The sequence below is a fragment of the Scardinius erythrophthalmus genome (genome assembly GCF_964197995.2).
Source record: "Scardinius erythrophthalmus genome assembly, chromosome: 5".
In the NCBI taxonomy this organism is placed as follows: domain Eukaryota; kingdom Metazoa; phylum Chordata; class Actinopteri; order Cypriniformes; family Leuciscidae; genus Scardinius; species Scardinius erythrophthalmus.
The window spans coordinates 24938607-24957326 of NC_138225.1; the positions used below are offsets into that span (position 1 = coordinate 24938607).

Sequence of the window (18720 nt, forward strand, 5' to 3'; positions counted from 1 at the left end):
TTTTTTTCCTTTATCAGAAATGACTTGTGTCTCAGGGCGTGCAGACGAAATGCAATAAACGTTGGCATTTAATCTTGAGATCGGATGCCTGGTGTTTGGGAATGCGATCATGTGATACACTTCTGGGAGGTCATTATATCAAATCATTCTAATACTTTGTTTCAGGCATTTCAGAATGATCAAACCAACATTTGAGATGCTGTGCAATGAAATTAGTCTGCTTGTTAGTCCAGTCACGTCCACTGTTGAGTTTTTGTTTGCGCATCGAGGGACTTATTCTGTAAATGTTTCCATCATAGTTTATGCACGTCTTCTTATCGGATAAAAAATGTGTCCGCCACAATTGAGTACGTATACTTTTTTTAATGGCCATTTTTAGGATGTATGCACATCTTGCCAGTTCTATCCAGCCTTTTTTATGCGATATCCCAAAATGCGCATAAAACAGGTGGATGAAAACATAGCTACTGTAGTAATGGCTGCAGAAAAATTCAGCTTTGCCATCACATTTTATATAAGTGCCATCTGAAATTTTCTTCTAGAATGATCATTTTTATCAAGCTCATATTTTTAAGTTCAGTAATTTCACTTAAATGACAATGAAAATAGGTAATTTTCATTGCCATTTAAGTGAAATTACTGAATTTAAAAATACGCGCTTGATAAAAATTATCATTCTATAAGAAAATTTCAGATGGCACTTAGAGGCTTTTGCATCTGAACTCTTCATATATATATATTAAAATAGAAAACTGTTACTTTAAATTGTAACACTACTTCACACACAATAATACTTTTTGAGTGTTTTTTGATTAAATAAGTGTTAAATAAGTCTTGGTGAGCATAAGAGACTTCAAATATTATATAAATGTTATAAAATATTTTATACTACGGGGCTGTGAATGCTTGAATGTGATTGGTTGAATGTTCTAAGATGACCATTGTGCAATTATTTTCAGGGAAACGCACGCCTAAAGTAGTTCCAGGCAGGTCTTGACCGCATTACAGTTACGCTATATCACATCGCCAAATGATTTCAGTTATTTCAATGTCCTACTCCTTACAGATTATAACAACAAAAGAACCAAAACCCACAACAACACTTACCAAGCAAACAATAGGATTAAAAACAACAAATTATTTCCATGATTTTACCACAAAATTACGTTTTTTCTCCCGCTCTCCCACTCAAACGCGCACACAGAAACACTCACACAGAAACATGTTGTCAAAGTGTTGGCAGCTCTGACGATTTTATCAGTAAAATAGTTTAACAACTTAAAAAGCTACATGACATTTCTCACTAGCAAGGTATTGGTGTTGTTCTTGGAGAACATAAACTTTATTAGAGAAGCTGCTGCCGAATACTGTTGAGAGATGCACAGGCTGAGGTAGTTTACATATAGCCTACTTAGGCTAATCTCTCTCTCTCTCTCTCTCTCTCTCTCTCTCTCTCTCTCTCTCTCTCTCTCTCTCTCTCTCTCTCTCTCTCTCTCTCTCTCTCTCTCTAGCAATGGAGGCTTGGGATTAGATGCGTAAGAAATTAGTCCTACACACAAGCATTTTGACAAAAACCTTTCTGCATTCAATGGCCCATCGTCAATTATTCCTTACATACTGTATATAATATTGTTTATAGATAGTATTAAGAGTTCTGTTCTATTCGATTTGACATCCAGTTTGAACAGAGACAAATACTGCATCTGTGTGGCTGGCAGAGGTTAGTACTTGGGGGAAAAAATGGAGTCAAACAGTGACATGAGCTTGTGTGGATGAGATCTCAGTTGGGTCGATGATTAAGTCACATTGGTCTGATGAGTTCTCAGTGGTCTGGCAGACTAACTTTAAATCGAAATGGCACTCGGGTACATCTAAGAATAACGGTGTATTTGATGATGTTGATTTCTGCTGTACTGAACATGTTTGTCATCTGTATCCAGACAGCGGTAAAATGCCACAGAGGAAACCACTGTTTTTCAGTCTCTGCTGCAAAAAATTAAGTGAGAACTGCATATCAACACAACAGACACTGACATAAAAAGGGCATGAAAGTACAAAGCAAACAAACAGTAAAGTGCAAACAGCCTACAATTCTCTGAAAGAGGAAGTTGATCATGTAACACATGTTCGCACATTCTGTTTCATTATCTCTTTCTCATTACTATGTTATCTGTGTGTGTGTTGAAATTCTGAGGCCTTGTTAAGGGGAGACACTATACAGGCAAAAACAGTGTTTTTTCATGCATCTGTCAATTTTGAGATTATGGGCTTTTTGGCTTCTCATAAAGTGTTTTTTCAGACTAGTGTCCAAAAAACGTCCAAAATACACTTTTAACTGTATCTTTTAGATCTTTATCTTTACCACTTTATCTATTTGCATCTGTAGATTTCAATTACAGTATAGCCTATGTCTTTAAAGGCTGTTTTCTCAAAATGAGTTTTTCCTCCTACATTGAGCCAGAAATCTCCACTTCAGTAAGACTTACATACACCAAACTTATCTATATTATGAAGGTTTTTACAAAGGGCTTTGTTCATATATAATTTTCCTGATTTAATTCAACATTTTATTCCTAAAAAAATTATTATTTTTGGCTGTTGACAGTATTTTTTGATTTGTGGAGTGATATCCTAAATCCCCTCTGTAAAAACCTTTGGCTCTAATATATCAAATAACTGAAACAATAATTTTTAAACTGACTTCATCTAATGTTCAGATTTTTTGTTCTAGAAATGTATGCAAATTAGTGCATATTTAATTAGACAATGAATGTGTCATTTGCATATTTAAACACATCAACTGGTGAAGTATGGTGATATTTATTGGTATATTTTTTTTTTTACCCTATTCACCTGGGAAAGCAGCTATACAGTAAAAAACAGTGTCAGTTTTGCTGTCAATTAGAATTACAACTTGACCAATAAAGCAGCTCTCCAGCGTGTTCATGTTTTCACTCGCGAATGACCTTGTCGGACTGAACAGAAGAAATGAACCAGAGAAGATTTCCATGTCAAAGAAGGTGGAGCCCCGGAGCAATGTAGTTCGAATTAGTCAATTATTAGTGCAGTTACTCTTCAGTGCATCAGTGTTTTGAGTGTTTGGAACCCGCTCGGAATTAGAACTGGTTCCCTGTTCCCAACCCTAATGGCATATCCACACCAAAACTAGTGTTTGGTGTGAAAATTCGCTGTGATAAACGTGCATGCTAATGTGACTTTTTTTTATAGATTGGTGTTTTAGGCTAATCTTTTTAAAGGTTTTTTTTTTTTTTTTTTTTTTTAAATGGCACTACAAAGAAAACTGCCTAATCAATTAGATTTGCAGATTTGATTTTTGTGCAGAACATTTGTACATGTTGTGTTTAATTGGATGCTCTTTTCTTGATTTTATGAATTGAATGAATCTGTTTCTCTAGTTGGATCATTTTAGACACCGCAAATATTTTGGTTTAGCAAGTTAAAGCACACTGCTCAAAAATGCACACAAGAAAGCACATGTGTTTGAAGTGTCTTTCAACTTCGGTTTTCCTGCTCGATTTGTGTATGTGTGTGTGTTTGTCATGCTGTGTTTATGTGTTTGAAGTGGAAATGCTGTGTGTAGCAGTATGTCCGTGTGTGTGCTGATAAAGCTCAGTGTATATATAGGTGTGTATATGTATAGTAATGCGTGTTTGAGAGGGGGACAAATTGTCACAGCCGTTTTCGAGCGAATTGTCACAGTTACTGAGCTGATGTTGCCTTTAGCATTTGATGATTGGCTTCAGAGTATTTTAGTATCCATCATAAGGTCAAAGCTGAGTCACTCCCTGCCATTCATTTCCTCTTTTATATTACATCGTCTGTCTGTCTCACTATCGTGATTCTCTCGTGGTCCTGCTCCCCATCTTTCTGTATCTGAGGTGTACGATGGGGTGTGTAAGCGTGTGTTTGTTCGTGTGTGTTGCGTGTCTGATTTCTGATAGACATCAAAGAGGCCCATCGAAAAGGAAGTGATGCGTGTATGACAGCACCACACCCTTTTTGCGCCATGACATTTTCTTTTGTGCTTTCCTGTCTGATCCCTTGTTTCCTGAACTGTCTGTCCTTTCCCCCCCTCTCCTTCACCACTCCTTTCCTCTCCCCTCATTCTCACAGGACCAAAGGAATGACAGCAAATCCCAGGGAACAGGAAATGACTATACAGACCGTCTGAACTTTGATCCAATCAGAATCGACTGAGTACCAGCAGGACACTTGTTTAACTACTCCTCTCAGTCATTTTTCAAAGCTATAGAATTTTAAATGCACTTTTCATGCCAAAACCAGAGGGCTTTTTTGCACCGTACAGCAAGGGGTTGCGATATGTTTCATCTACGATAATATTGTAATTGTTGTTTCAACTATGTGCAAGATTACATTATCGAGTAGCTATGTCACATACTTTGCAAATACAATAGAATGCAGTTAGAATTAGGGATGCTCCGAAATTTCAGCTACCAAAAATTCTTGGCCGAAATGGTTTTGGAGGGCCGAAATCAGTAACCGACGTAACCGACTTTAATTAGTGCTTCTCCGACCGGGCACTGTTCATTGTCTATTTCAGGCACACAACGTGGATAAGCTACAACAGAAAAACATGTCAGCTGTGTGGACACTATAGCTCTGGATTGGCAATATTAATTTCGCACGTAATTTGAACATATTCTAGCTGAGTCCCCAGCGTGAGCTTTTTATGGCTACCGTTATTTTAGAACACATCACATTATTTTCATGACGACGTGTCATGCTTGTCATGTGACACACCGCATCCACAGTAGGGCTGTATGACTGATGTATGGCTTTTATTTAATTTTTCCTTTTTTTCCAAAATACTCACAAACTTGTAAACTATATTATAAAGTACCTGATATTCTGAAACAGCAAGTACATTTAAGTGAATGTGTTTTGTCATTTAAATACCTTTATAATGATCATGTTAGTTGATCTGTAATGTTTGAGTTAGAGTTTTTGTCTTATATTTATATCAGCAATATAACACAAGCAAGACTGCAGTTTATTTTCACGAACATCAGCACGATTGCAAATTGGGATTGATTTTATACCACAGTTCAGTAAACAAAAAGTTAAAATGTAAGTTACATTTTAGACAAACAATTTTCTGGTCATGCTATCTTTCACAAATCAAATAGTTAGAAACAAACCCATTGAATGATTTCTGGAAGTACTATGTTCATCATACCAGCGTCATTTGCATCTCTTCACAACTCCTCCCCTGTGGTCTCATGGCATTGTAAAGTTGTCCATTGGATGCTCACTTAAGAAACTTTCAGGTACTTGCCTACTGTTTTATGAATACTGTGAATTCTGACATAACTCTTTTCATATCCTTTTTTGCCCTACTATATAGTAGGGAAGCATGTATATTCCAATGCAGCCGATGATTCACTCGTTAAGTGATTTGCCACCTCCTACTGGTGGCTTTTCACTATTTTTAAAAATCTAAATCACAAAAACACATTCAACAAAAATTGTCTAATTATCGCTAAAAAAATGCTATTGTATCACACACCCCTACTTTCAGCACAATAATGCACCGAAACACACATGCATACACCTTAATTGAGTACTGCAGGTTTGCAGTTGGGCTTTTGGGTCGGTGGTTGTTATACTTCAAGTTTAATGACTTTATGAAGCACCTAACAGTCCCTCAGGGCCTAACACACAACCCAAATAAGGCTAATGACAGGCTGTCTGGATTATGGCGTTGTACTCATGGAGCATGTTAGGGCACACAAGCACACGCAGACTGTAGTGTGGTACGTGGAGGAGGAGTTTTTGATGGCCGAACATTTGGTCTCAGGAACCAGATGGTATAAATGGGTGGGGGTGGGGGTGTGGGCAGGAAGGGCCGAACCCCCTACCCCCTCCCCTTCATACCGCCACCACAGTAAATCAGATCCCACTCCACTGCTCGGAGACGGTTAAATGTTACTCTTTGCTATGGCTCTGTTTGGATAAAAACGACTTTTCTGGTTGGACCTTTTGGAAATGTGTGAGATGTTGGTCATGAGCAGGTTTTAGGTGTTTGAATGGCTGTGGAAGGCACTTTTTTGTGTCTCCTGAATGTTAACATGTAATGTTAGACCACTGGAGTTTAAGTGATTAGGATGGAGAAGTCGTCCCGACAACATCGAAAGGGTCACGGTGAGTTTTAACCTCACTTTATTCTTCAGTGCATCTGGCTGCGGTCTCCATACTAAGTGCCTCTGGTAGTTGGCTGGTTTTCTGTAGCTATGTGATTTAATTTAGAACTCAGATATAGGCTAGAGTGTTTAAAATTGTTTAAGATTTTATTGATGTGCATTAGATTCTATAGATCAAGGTTTTTCAAACTTTGGTGCCATAGATCTCCAAATTTGACCTCCTTGAGAGGGACCCCTTTCTAGAATATACAGTGAAAGATAAATGTGTAAAATATAATCTGGAAAATGTTTACTTTCTGTTAAGTTGACACTGCATCTTTTTGTGTGTCTTATCTGTCAGTAAAATTAAAATAGTTTGCGATTTTAGAATCTTTCTATCTTTAGAAAGCAGAATGTGAATGAATACAGAATGGCACTGATGTCAAATTTTATTTTATTCTTTTTTTTTAACTAAACCAAAGACTTTATTTTATTTTAAAATAAAAAATAATATAAAAATATTTATAATTTAATTTATGATTTTGTTATTTATTATTACATTTTAATTTAATGTATTATTTTCTGAACTTATCATTTTCCACAGCTCCCAGTGTACATGGGTTTTCAAACTTTTTATGGTCCGGACCCCCAAATATGCTGATCCCTTTAAAGACCCTGTATGTTTTTGAAGTATAAAGATAACCTTTTATACGGTGAAAAACAAAAATATTATCTTTTTATCTTTGTTCTACCCATCTTAAAGTACCTTTAGATGTATAAACTTGTAAAAAAAGCAGCAAATGAAGCAAAACGTTAATGTTAATTATTGCGAAAAAAAATGTTGTATATCAAATTCTGTAGATTTTACTTTTCTATTTTATTATTATTACTTAAAAAAAAAGTTTTTCATGCAATTTGTCTCTAGAAAAAAAAATTATACGATATCTAATTAATCTAGCACCCCCTTGTGGCCCCTGGAGTAGGGATGAGCATGAGTACTTGGACATGACGGCGACGTTTGGTCAAGAAAACAATGATCACCATGACTTTAAAAAATATATTTCTGATTGGTTATTGTAGCATTTTGGGCGGTATACCTGAGGTCTGACTGTTTACCGTTAGGACAGCTTAGCGTCCAGACCGGCAAAATAAAGTGAAACTATGGATTTAAAAGCTGCCAGTGATGCCTGGAATCACTTTGGTTATAATGAAAATACAGTTAAGCGCAAGATGTGCAGCGACAATCTGTCATATTCATAACATTATAAGGAGAACGCTGTTGTAATAGTTTTGTGAATTATTTGTGCTTCAATTTCCCGTGTTTCAGTGTTGTTGTTACGGGAAGAGCGCATCCACAATGGTAGTTGCACATTCAGACAAACGCGTAACTTAGTTCCAGTTCACTTGCATTTGCGTCCTTTTGTGCAGATACAAACTGTAATGTTACGTTTATGTTGTGTATCTAGGATATCTGATTAATCTCATAGGATGTGACATTGATCAGGTTTCAGTTTATTGGTTTTCATTTACTCTTTAGCTTCACCTAATGCTATTCCTTTTAGATATTTCTTATTCAAAAACATTGTTGTATTATTGATAATGTAGCAGTGTTATATGTCTAGTAATATTTTTATGTCAACATTCAATTTCGTAACAGCGTTTTAATTATTTTCATTATCGCTATGACTGACGCTGTGCTGCTTATGACATGCAGGGTTTAGTGAGAATTTGACCTCTGAACCCTGAACTTGAATGTCAGTCAGTGAGGAATGTTAATCACACATTTGTTTGTTTGTTGGGTAAATGAAAGTAGAAATGTAAAAGGAGAAATAGAAAGGCATAAACAGGATTGGTAAAAGAAGAAAATGAGAAGTTTAATTGGGGTAAGTAGAGGTGGATTGTGGGATTGTGGGTAGAAGCCAAAGATCCGCTAAGAACAATGAGGTGTATTCAGCCAAACACACACACAGACACACACACACACACACACACACACACACACACACACACACACACACACACACACACACTCACACACACTCACACACAGCTAGAGCACAGAAAACATTTCCTTCCCCGCACACACTTCACAGATGCTATTTATTCATACAGCAGATGCTTCTATCTAAAGGCATTTTACTTAGAACTACTTACACCCAGATCTGAACACCATGAACCAAATGATATGAGGTTAAAAAAGCTGAGAATGTATTAAAGGGATGGTTCACAAAAAATTTGAAATTCTGTAATTTACTGACCCTCATGTCACTCCAAACATGTATAGACTTTCTTTGTTCTGCAGAACAAAAAGGAGGATATTTTGTAGAATGTTGATAATCAAGCAACTTTGGTGACCATTGTATTAAAAAAACACACACGAAAAAAACCCTGAAACATTCCTCAAAATTTCTTCTTTCATTTTCTACTGAAGTCATACAGGTTTGGGTCAATATTACAATGAGTACATAAGGACAGAATAAAACAGTTTGTGTGTGCTATAGACCTTATGTAGCCCCACCCCTTTTCAGCACTGCGCTCATTGTCTTTTAAACTTCCGGTCTGTATTTTCACAGCGATTTTGCGTGTTTATTAATGAACGGCTCGTTTTAAAATCTTCCCGGTCGACTGACATTTGTTAAGTCATCTGCTTTAAACATTACAGCCCTCATGATAACTTTCGTTAACTTTACATGAAGTAAATCCACTTCAAAAGCTAATTACTCCTGGACAGCAATGCCATAAAAATATACAGAGCGACCGCAAAAACGGAAGTTAAAAGACAATATTCTAAAGATGGCGGCGCCCTCGTTTCTCTGGCGCATAAGGCCTATATTTAACAGCATGTGTGGATGTGATTTGTTTATCTTCAAACAGATGTGTAAATTCCTGAAGAATCAGTCGTGTACTGTTCATGTAACGTAATTATCCAGAAATTCACAGCAGCTTGTTCATAAATGCACTCATATTCTTCAGGAACATAGTGATACTCTGTGGAAAGGGCAGAGACTCCTCGGAAACTCTTCTGAAGAAAACAGGGCTCTTCAGAAATGCACAGACTATCTTTAAAATGCAGAGTCTTTTGAAACACAGAGACTTTTCAGAAACTCACAGAGCCTCCTTGGTTCATTTCTCAAAAGTCGCAGTGTTTTCTTGATGAGCCGCTGGAAATGTCTGTGACCTTTCACTTTCATCAGAGATACAAAGATGTCATAGAATTATCAGAAATGTTCTCAAGCACATTGAGAAATATACCAAAAGAAGACCTCTTTAAATAGTCACTGCAGTTAAAGGGGACCTATAATGCCCCCTTTTACATGATGTAATATAAGTCTCAGGTGTTCCCAGAATGTGTCTGTGAAGTTTCAGCTCAAAATACCCACAGATCATTTTTGAGTGGAAGCAAAAACATGCTGTTTTCGTGCATGTATCTGCAAATGAGCTGTTGCTCCCCACTGTGCTTTCCAGAATAGAGCTTTGCCTTTACAGCATGTGCCTTGGATACTGTCAAAAACTAACAAAATATCTGTTTGTTTTTGATCATCATCTCTGTCACGATCACGCTCACGTGATATTGCAGTTCTTCGTCATCATAAAAATATATTATTTGCATGCGTTTTAAAACCATATCAGTTTAAACTTCTGATATGTGGTTTTCACAAAGTTAACATAAACACAGTAGGTTATGTCTGTGAATGTTTATTAGATCAGTGTATTAAAGTGACAACAGCATTATATACAGTACCTGCTGCAATATATGCTATTAATGAGTCAAACAACAAAAGAAAAACAGAAAATCACTCATTGCTCTTGACTGAATAACTTGAGTAGCTTTAATGAATACTTTTTTTTACTTGAATGCTGCTGTTATATGCTCTGGCAAGGAGGTAAACATGGCGGACTGCACAGCACACTCGGGGGAGGAGCTAAGCTTATAGGGCAGAGTCCGTCAGCAGTCGAGGGCGGAGCCTGTTCCAATGTGATGTCACATTAGAGTACATTCCTGAACGGCTCATTTTGAGACACTGTTTCAGATTTATGGGGAAAATAACAAACGGGAGTGGATGAATTTTACCACAATAGGGTTGTTGTGTACACACACTTTGGACACATAATAATGTTAAAAAAAATATAATAATAATTTTGCATAATAGGCGGTCCACTTGAAAGCACTGACCAGAATGCTTTTTGCTTTCAACCAAAACCACTCCAGGAACACAGAATTCTGACAGAATCAGAATTTTTTTGTTGCTTTTTTTGTGTGACTCAAATCTGTTTTTGTCATGACTGTGTGAACAGCACAAACCACATGGAATCTGATCTTTTCAGTTCCGATTTGTGCCACTTCCATAGGTGGTACTAAATCCGATACAGGCCAGATGTTTTTCAATGAAACTGCAGTCTGAACAGTCATATCGGAATTCATGCGACTTTTACGTCACTGAGTAACATTCGTCACAATTCTAACAGTGAAAACACGGAAAGCCGGAGATTTCCGTTAATGGTGGGGAAAGAGTCAAAGTCACAACAACTGGATGTTGTTGATGCAGATTAATATAGAAAAAGTTAGGATTGTGGCAACACAACATTTTAGCGTTGGCAGATTAACATTATGTAAAGTTTTTTTTTTTTTGGAAATTTAATATTAGTATATTTATAAATGAGTATATTTTAAATTGGGCTGTCAGATTTTCAGTACATGATTATCAAGGTCAAAATAATTCACAAAAACTGCATATATGTTACAATATGTGACCCTGGATCACAAAACTAGTCACAAGTAGCACAGGTATATTTGTGGCAATAGCCAACAATACATTGCATGGGTAAAAATGATTGATTTTTCTTTTATGCCAAAAATCATTAGGCTATTAAGTAAAGATCATGTTCCATGAAGATATTTTGTAAATTTCCTACCATAAATAAAACATTTATTTTTGTGAGTGAATGCAGCACAATCGCGAACATAAATGGACAACTTTAAAGGCGATTTTCTCAATGTTTCTATTTTTTTGCACCCTCAGATTCCAGATTTTCAAATAGTTGTATCTCGGCCTATTATTATCCATATCCTAACAAACCATACATCAATGGAAAGCTTATTTATTCAGAAAATTAACCCATGTGACTGGTTTTGTGGTCCAGGGTCACATATGTGTGGTGGTATCTGTTTGTGTGTGTGTTGGGGTGGAGTGACCTTTGGTAAATTGAATGTAGTGTGAACCTGCTGTTTGCAGGGAGTGTGTGTGAGTGTGAGTGTGTGATACAGTAAGAGAGCCAATCAGAGAGAGATGCAACCAAATGGGGGCTCCATTTGAAAGCATTTATCCATAGGAGTTTTATCTATAGGAGTTTGCACCCCTATGGCAAGAGCATCATTGCGGTAGGAAATTTACAAAATATCTTCATGGAACATGATCTTTTCCTAATATCCTAATGATTTTTGGCAAAAAAAAAAAAATCGATAATTTTGACCCATACAATGTAGTGTTGGCTATTGCCACAAATATACCCGTGCGACTTGTGACTGGTTTTGTGATCCAGCATCACATACAGTGAGGAAAATAAGTATTTGAACACACTGCTATTTTGCAAGTTCTCCCACTTAGAAATCATGGAGGGGTCTGAAATTGTCATCGTAGGTGCATGTCCACTGTGAGAGACATAATCAAAAAAAAAAAAATCCAGAAATCACAATGTATGATTTTTTAACTATTTATTTGTATGATACAGCTGCAAATAAGTATTTGAACACCTGAGAAAATCAATGTTAGTATTTGGTACAGTAGCCTTTGTTTGCAATTACAGAGGTCAAACGTTTCCTGTAGTTTTTCACCAGGTTTGCACACACTGCAGGAGGGATTTTGGCCCACTCCTCCACACAGATCTTCTCTAGATCAGTCCGATTTCTGGGCTGTCGCTGAGAAACACAGAGTTTGAGCTCCCTCCAAAGATGTTCTATTGGGTTTAGGTCTGGAGACTGGCTAGGCCACGCCAGAACCTTGATATGCTTCTTACAGAGCCACTCCTTGGTTATCCTGGCTGTGTGCTTCGGGTCATTGTCATGTTGGAAGACCCAGCCTCGACCCATCTTCAATGCTCTAAGGAGGTTGTTCCCCAAAATCTCGCAATACATGGCCCCGGTCATCCTCTCCTTAATACAGTGCAGTCGCCCTGTCCCATGTGCAGAAAAACACCCCCAACGCATGATGCTACCACCCCCATGCTTCACAGTAGGGATTGTGTTCTTGGGATGGTACTCATCATTCTTCTTCCTCCAAACACGTTTAGTGGAATTATGACCAAAAAGTTCTATTTTGGTCTCATCTGACCACATGACTTTCTCCCATGACTCCTCTGGATCATCCAAATGGTCATTGGCAAACTTAAGACGGGCCTTGACATGTGCTGGTTTAAGCCGGGGAACCTTCCGTGCCATGCATGATTTCAAACCATGATGTCTTAGTGTATTACCAACAGTAACCTTGGAAACGGTGGTCCCAGCTCTTTTCAGGTCATTGACCAGCTCCTCCCGTGTAGTTCTGGGCTGATTTCTCACCTTTCTTAGGATCATTGAGACCCCACGAGGTGAGATCTTGCATGGAGCCCCAGTCCGAGGGAGATTGACAGTCATGTTTAGCTTCTTCCATTTTCTAATGATTGCTCCAACAGTGGACCTTTTTTCACCAAGCTGCTTGGCAATTTCCCCCTAGCCCTTTCCAGCCTTGTCGAGGTGTACAATTTTGTCTCTAGTGTCTTTGGACAGCTCTTTGGTCTTGGCCATGTTAGTAGTTGGATTCTTACTGATTGTATAGGGTGGACAGGTGTCTTTATGCAGCTAACGACCTCAAACAGGTGCATCTAATTTAGGATAATAAATGGAGTGAAGCTGGACATTTTAAAGGCAGACTAACAGGTCTTTGAGGGTCAGAATTCTAGCTGATAGACAGGTGTTCAAATACTTATTTGCAGCTGTATCATACAAATAAATAGTTAAAAAATTATTATAAAAGGATTTTTTTTAGATTATGTCTCTCACAGTGGACATGCACCTACGATGACAATTTCAGACCCCTCCATGATTTCCAAGTGGGAGAACTTGCAAAATAGCAGGGTGTTCAAATACTTATTTTCCTCACTGTATGTGATGCCAACAACAGGCGTTTAAAGCACATTCAAAATGAGATGAAGTACTTTTCTTCTGCTCTCTCAGCGCTCATGGGAGCATTTAGTAGTGTTTTTCTTTTCTGCTTCAGGGTTTTCAGTCCTTTAAATGCCTCTCGGTCTAATTCTGGTTTGTTTTGCTCATGCAGCAGGGATTACCCAGGCTTACTACAAATCACTCTCACCCGCTCAACGCCACTCTGTGTGTGGTTTAGGGCTGAGCAGAGTGAGTGGGCGGGTATCTTATTAATCATGCTGTTCACATTTCAGTTGTTAGTTATTGAAGTTATTTTGCACTAATCCAGATTTCCATCGCTTTTAAAACGGGTTCAAAATAGCTGTACAAATTCTGTGTCTGCATTTATAAACCTTTTGCTGGTGTGTATGTAGCATGTTGGACTAAAGCTGCAGCTCTTGTAGAGTATGCTTATACTCTACTATACTGGTTGAGAGAGGGATTCAGCAGAGTAGGTAAAAATAATAAAAAGAAATCGAATGATGATCACTTTTGACAACAATGTTCTTTGATAGTGAGTGCTGTGGGGAAATTTACAACACTGAATTGCAGCCACTGATAACGTTTATAGTGCCTGGCTGACTCCCTAAAGGATTTATGCAAATCAGGTAATGTTGTCCAAGTTCAATCAAGTTTGTCCACTGTGGTGCTGGCACCTCAAACATCTCTTTAAAATGCTGAAAGTGTAGTCAGGATACATTTTGGGTTATATTTCTTCAGCTTTGATGCTGTCTTGTTCAGTAGAAAATATACACAGATATCTTTTGAATAAAAGTACTTTGCACATCTGCTTTCTGTGGGCGGTAATAGTGTGACTGTTAAGTCGATATGAAACAACATTGTGATTAGTCTTTTCTTCCCTATTGTGATGTATATCTGAGTGAAATGGCTTCTCGAAAAGAAAAAAGAGCACGGGACTTGATTTTGTCAATCAGGTATTGATTGGATCATTGTGGTTTACTATTGCTGTGATCTCATACAGGTTGTTCTGCTCTTGTGTCAAAAAACACATCATCAGAGAAGAGATGTGTCTGCAAGTGTGAGTGGAAGTTATTTTTATGATTAAAGATTATGAAGGCACATGAATTAAAAAAAATTAATGATGTGCACAGATAAATAATTTATAATAAATACAGCAATATTTCATAAAAAAAAAGCTTATTCCATTTTGATTTTATGCTGACTTTAATTGTACCAGGCAGGCAGATAGTGCTGAGTTTTGTGAATGCAAGCTATAGTCAGTCTAATTACATCAAAGGTATGTTTTCAATCTAATTTTTTTCTGTCTCTGATTTTTTGTTTTTTTCAGTGAACTCTTTCAGAGGCAGAATAGTCTGTGTTTGATGAATGTCATCTGTAAGGTGCCTGATAAAATGACCATGTACTTTATAAAGCATGTCCTGAAGGGACAAATACGCATCACACACATTTACAGCGTAAAACATCCTGATTTATTCTGTTGCGATCACTTGCGTTCCCCAGGTTCTTGTTTTCATTTTGGCCAACTTTGTTGATTTGCTGTCAAAATGAGGCAGTACATGACAGAGAATCATTGAGAAATGATGAGGTTTCAGCAGCAGTATATGTTTTTCACTGAATGCACTTACACTACTGTACAAAAGTTTGGGGTCGGTAAGATGTTTAAATGTTTTTGAAAGAAGTCTCTTATGCTCGTCGAAGCTGCATTTACGAAGCTGCCAACAAAAGTATGGTAAAAACACTAATATTATGAAATAATATTACAATTTAAAGTAACTGTTTTCTATTTGAATATTTTTTAAGAAAGTAATTTATTTCTGTGATGGCAAAGCTGAATTTTCAGCATCATTACTCCAGTCTTGTGTATCACATGATCCTTCAGAAAACATTCTAATATTCTGATTTGGTGGAAAGGAAACATTTCTTACTATTGTTGAACGCTGTTGTGGTGCTTGGAGTTTTTTGTGGATACCATTTTTTTTTTGGATTCTTTGATTATTCTTGCAGGTAGTTCGGTAGAATGAAATGTCCTTATTCCTTTATATCCACGGCACTCGCGAGTGGCGCTGATATCTGTCTCTCATTAGCAATCGCGACCTGCTTTATACCAGTTTAAAACATCAATGTATTCAAACATCAATAACATTATTAGATCCTTCGGCATGACGACAAGTTCCATAATTCCGCTTATGCGTCATCAACCTACGCCTTTGTTATTGTAAGAGGTTAGCGACCCCTAGCGGCGAAAGAAATTAAATATCGTAGCTTTAAAAGCAGCCTTGCTGAATAAAATAATTTCTTCAAAACAATGTTTTTACTGACCCCAAATGTTTTAACTTTGTGTGTATTATGCACATACTGTTTTTTCACTAAATTTTCGTACAGTGTAAGAACCAAAGTGATGCATATCACTTTGAGGAAAAATATGAGGATCTGAAAATATCCTTTCTGCTGGTTTCTTTGCAGGTCTAACAAAAGGCAGATGTTCATTGGTAACTGTTACAGAGGCTGTCAACATAATTACCTAAGCACACAAGTGATCATTTAAAAACATTTTAGAACTTCAGTAATGGAGAAAGAAAGATGGCATATAACAAGAGATTGTGTAGGATGTATGTGTGTCAAATCAATTACCGGCTAAGCTGTAAAAAAAAGTACAGTTTTCTTTAAAAATGCTATCAAAACATTGTTGAATTGCTGCTGCATTGATGTCTATATTGGGAGCTTATTGATGCATTTGGGACCAAAATTGCAATATGATTGCAGTTGATTGCTATTTCATTTATAAAACCCTAGGATTCGCTTGAACATCAATACCACTAAAAACTGTGCACATCGTCGAAAGTTTACATGATGGTACAGACTTTCTGATATCACACTTGTTTTTATGATTCGGAGTACAATTTTGAATACAAAGATTTCTGATGTTTACAGTGCTCAAATAGTTCTATGTAGAACTAGCCATGTCAAGATGGGCAAGGGCAGAGCCGGTCCTGACCCCCCTGGGGCCCTAAGCAAAATTCTGTTAAGGGTCCTCATACCTGAGCCATGTAAACCATTTGCCATTGTCACACAGTCACACCTGACACCCCAGTGCTCCCACTACAATCCTCCCTCCCTAAACTTGTACTAATGAAAATGTAATTCCTGATATCAAAAATAGACATTGTTACTAGAAAAAGTACATTCTTAATATCAAGAATTCACATTTTATATAGAACAAATTTAATTATTGATAGTATCAAAAATGTGTCCTGTGAATGAATAAAAGCTAAAATGGCTTGCCATAGCATGCCACTGTGTTTTAAATGATAAAAGCAATATTTGATACTTGATGGTTATTATTTACTGAGGGATGTGCATCCATATTGACCAGTATGTCAAGCCAATCAACATTTTAAATGCAATATAGCCTATAGATCAATAGTCAATGTCAATACATTGCTTTCCATCTTGCTTTATTGCAGAGTTGTAACTAAACTGACTTGGAGACTAGATAATCATTGTCTTGTTTTAAACGTATGTGCGCCTAATGAGGAGTGCCATCATGCCCATATTGTACTGGTCCCCACAGATGTTTTGCTGGAAAGTGCGCGTATCATTTTGTGAACGCATGTTAACGCGCAACGTGGTTATCTTTTCCGAGCTGCAGTTTATAAACAAACACCGCTGCCCTTTGTCGTTTATCAAACGTAATAAATAGTTGTATTTCACTCTCACTTTTTTTTTGTCAGGCACAAAGTCACAGAACACAGCTCTGGAAGTGGCCAGCATTAGCAAGCAAGACACAGAAAGACCAAAAGATGCACTGCCCAGCTGGGTTAGACAGACAAACAGACAGACAGACAGACTAGAGAGGGAAACTTTACTGTTCTTTGCTGACATCAAACTTGGAGAGGAGAGAATATGAGTTTGCCTGATTGCTGTTCCCGCAATTCACTCTCATGGTGTTTTTTTTCTCTATTCGTGACCAGAAGGATAGTTTCGCTTAATTTTCTCATTGATGTTGTAAACTTTGATGCGCTTTGACACGAGGGGGAGGCGCGGTCTTAAGTAATTTGCGGGGCCCTACTCAACTTGCGTAGTGTGCGTATAGGGCTGATCGGCTCTGCGCAAGGGACATGTCAAGGGACCGATTATAGAGCTCTGTGGTATACAGGTCTCATATCAACACACAGAGACACTTATGAATGCTGTAAAACCTCAAAGCATGTTCTTGAAACAGCTGTGAGAGGAATGCTGATACACACAGAATACTCCCTCTATCATTACTCTCACAAGAGCTTTATTTAGCTCAGAGCTGTTGCAGACATGTCTTTGGGCTGTATATAGATGTTATGGATGTAGTACAGTCAGTGTCTCAGAACTCGAAACCATGTTTGGCAAGAATTTGAGCGTTTGGTTGTTTAAATATTTATCAGAAGTTGCTTAGTATACTTTTTACAGAAAAATTTAGGGAGGAAAGTCATATCATAACATCCTTGTTTTATAAAACATCAAGCAATTCACATGGTTTGACAGCGTATGCTGATCTGCGAGCAGAGAACAGAATCATCTGGGATATCCTAGTTTCTCATTTACGCTGATGAAGAGGATGCAGCAGAAATGTATAAGACCCCAGTGAAGCTGCTGCCCTGAAGACAGCTGCAGGAGCTTTGGTGTATGTGGAGTAGAGGTCTTCTTGGGTCCTAAAATCTGTACCCGACTAAATCATTTCTTACCCATATCCGACGTGCATAAATTAAAAAAAAATGTTTAAAGAAAAACCCAACCCAAGACAGACTCGAGTCCTACCCAACCCGACGGCATTTACTTTCTAACCCGACTGTATCCGAACGTAAACGCCATTGAAGTGTCCACAGCCTGCAGCCCGCAGTCAGTCAGGAAAAATCCCAGTGTCCTGCTGACTGATTTGGAAGCTGCTATATTATATTACTAATATAATACTTAATAACATTAGTAAAACTATAAAAACAGAAGATCTAAAAAGGTTTTCAGAAAACTGAATGTATAAGAGTATGAACTGTCATAAACAAAGCTATCTAGCTTGTTAGCTTGAGAAAACTTGCCCTCAAAGTTGTTGACATAACTCGAAACATCCGATTTAAAGCCCTTCTCCTTCTTAATAGAGGGTGTGAGAGATGCCAGTTTGATTGACATCGTTCACCATAATCAGTAGAAGGTCAAGCAGCGAGTCTAAAAATCCATGCTGACCTTTCCAACGTGATTACGTAATGCATGGCGCATCGCAGACCAGCACAAGACGAACAATTGTGGTTAAAAAGTATATACATTTTTATTTTATTTAGAAAATGACTGATCATTCCGCTAGATAAGACCCTATTGCTCAGCTGGGATCGTGCAGAGCCCTTTGAAGCACTTCAAAGCCCTTTGAAACTGCAT

The 18720-nt window shown here is 37.6% G+C and overlaps 1 protein-coding gene across 5 annotated transcripts in view; it reads left to right on the top strand.

The window, feature by feature from the left end:
- Positions 1–18720, top strand: part of stard8 (StAR related lipid transfer domain containing 8) — a 64753-nt gene that overhangs the window by 6867 nt on the left and 39166 nt on the right. The window contains exon 1 of one of the 5 annotated variants that reach the window (XM_081366883.1): positions 5946–6183. The exons of the other annotated variants lie outside the window; for them this stretch is intronic. Coding sequence (XP_081223009.1) covers positions 6147–6183 — 37 coding nt within the window. The 5' untranslated portion in view covers positions 5946–6146. Of the gene's footprint in view, positions 1–5945; positions 6184–18720 lie in introns of those variants that run through there. 5 annotated transcript variants of the gene reach the window in all.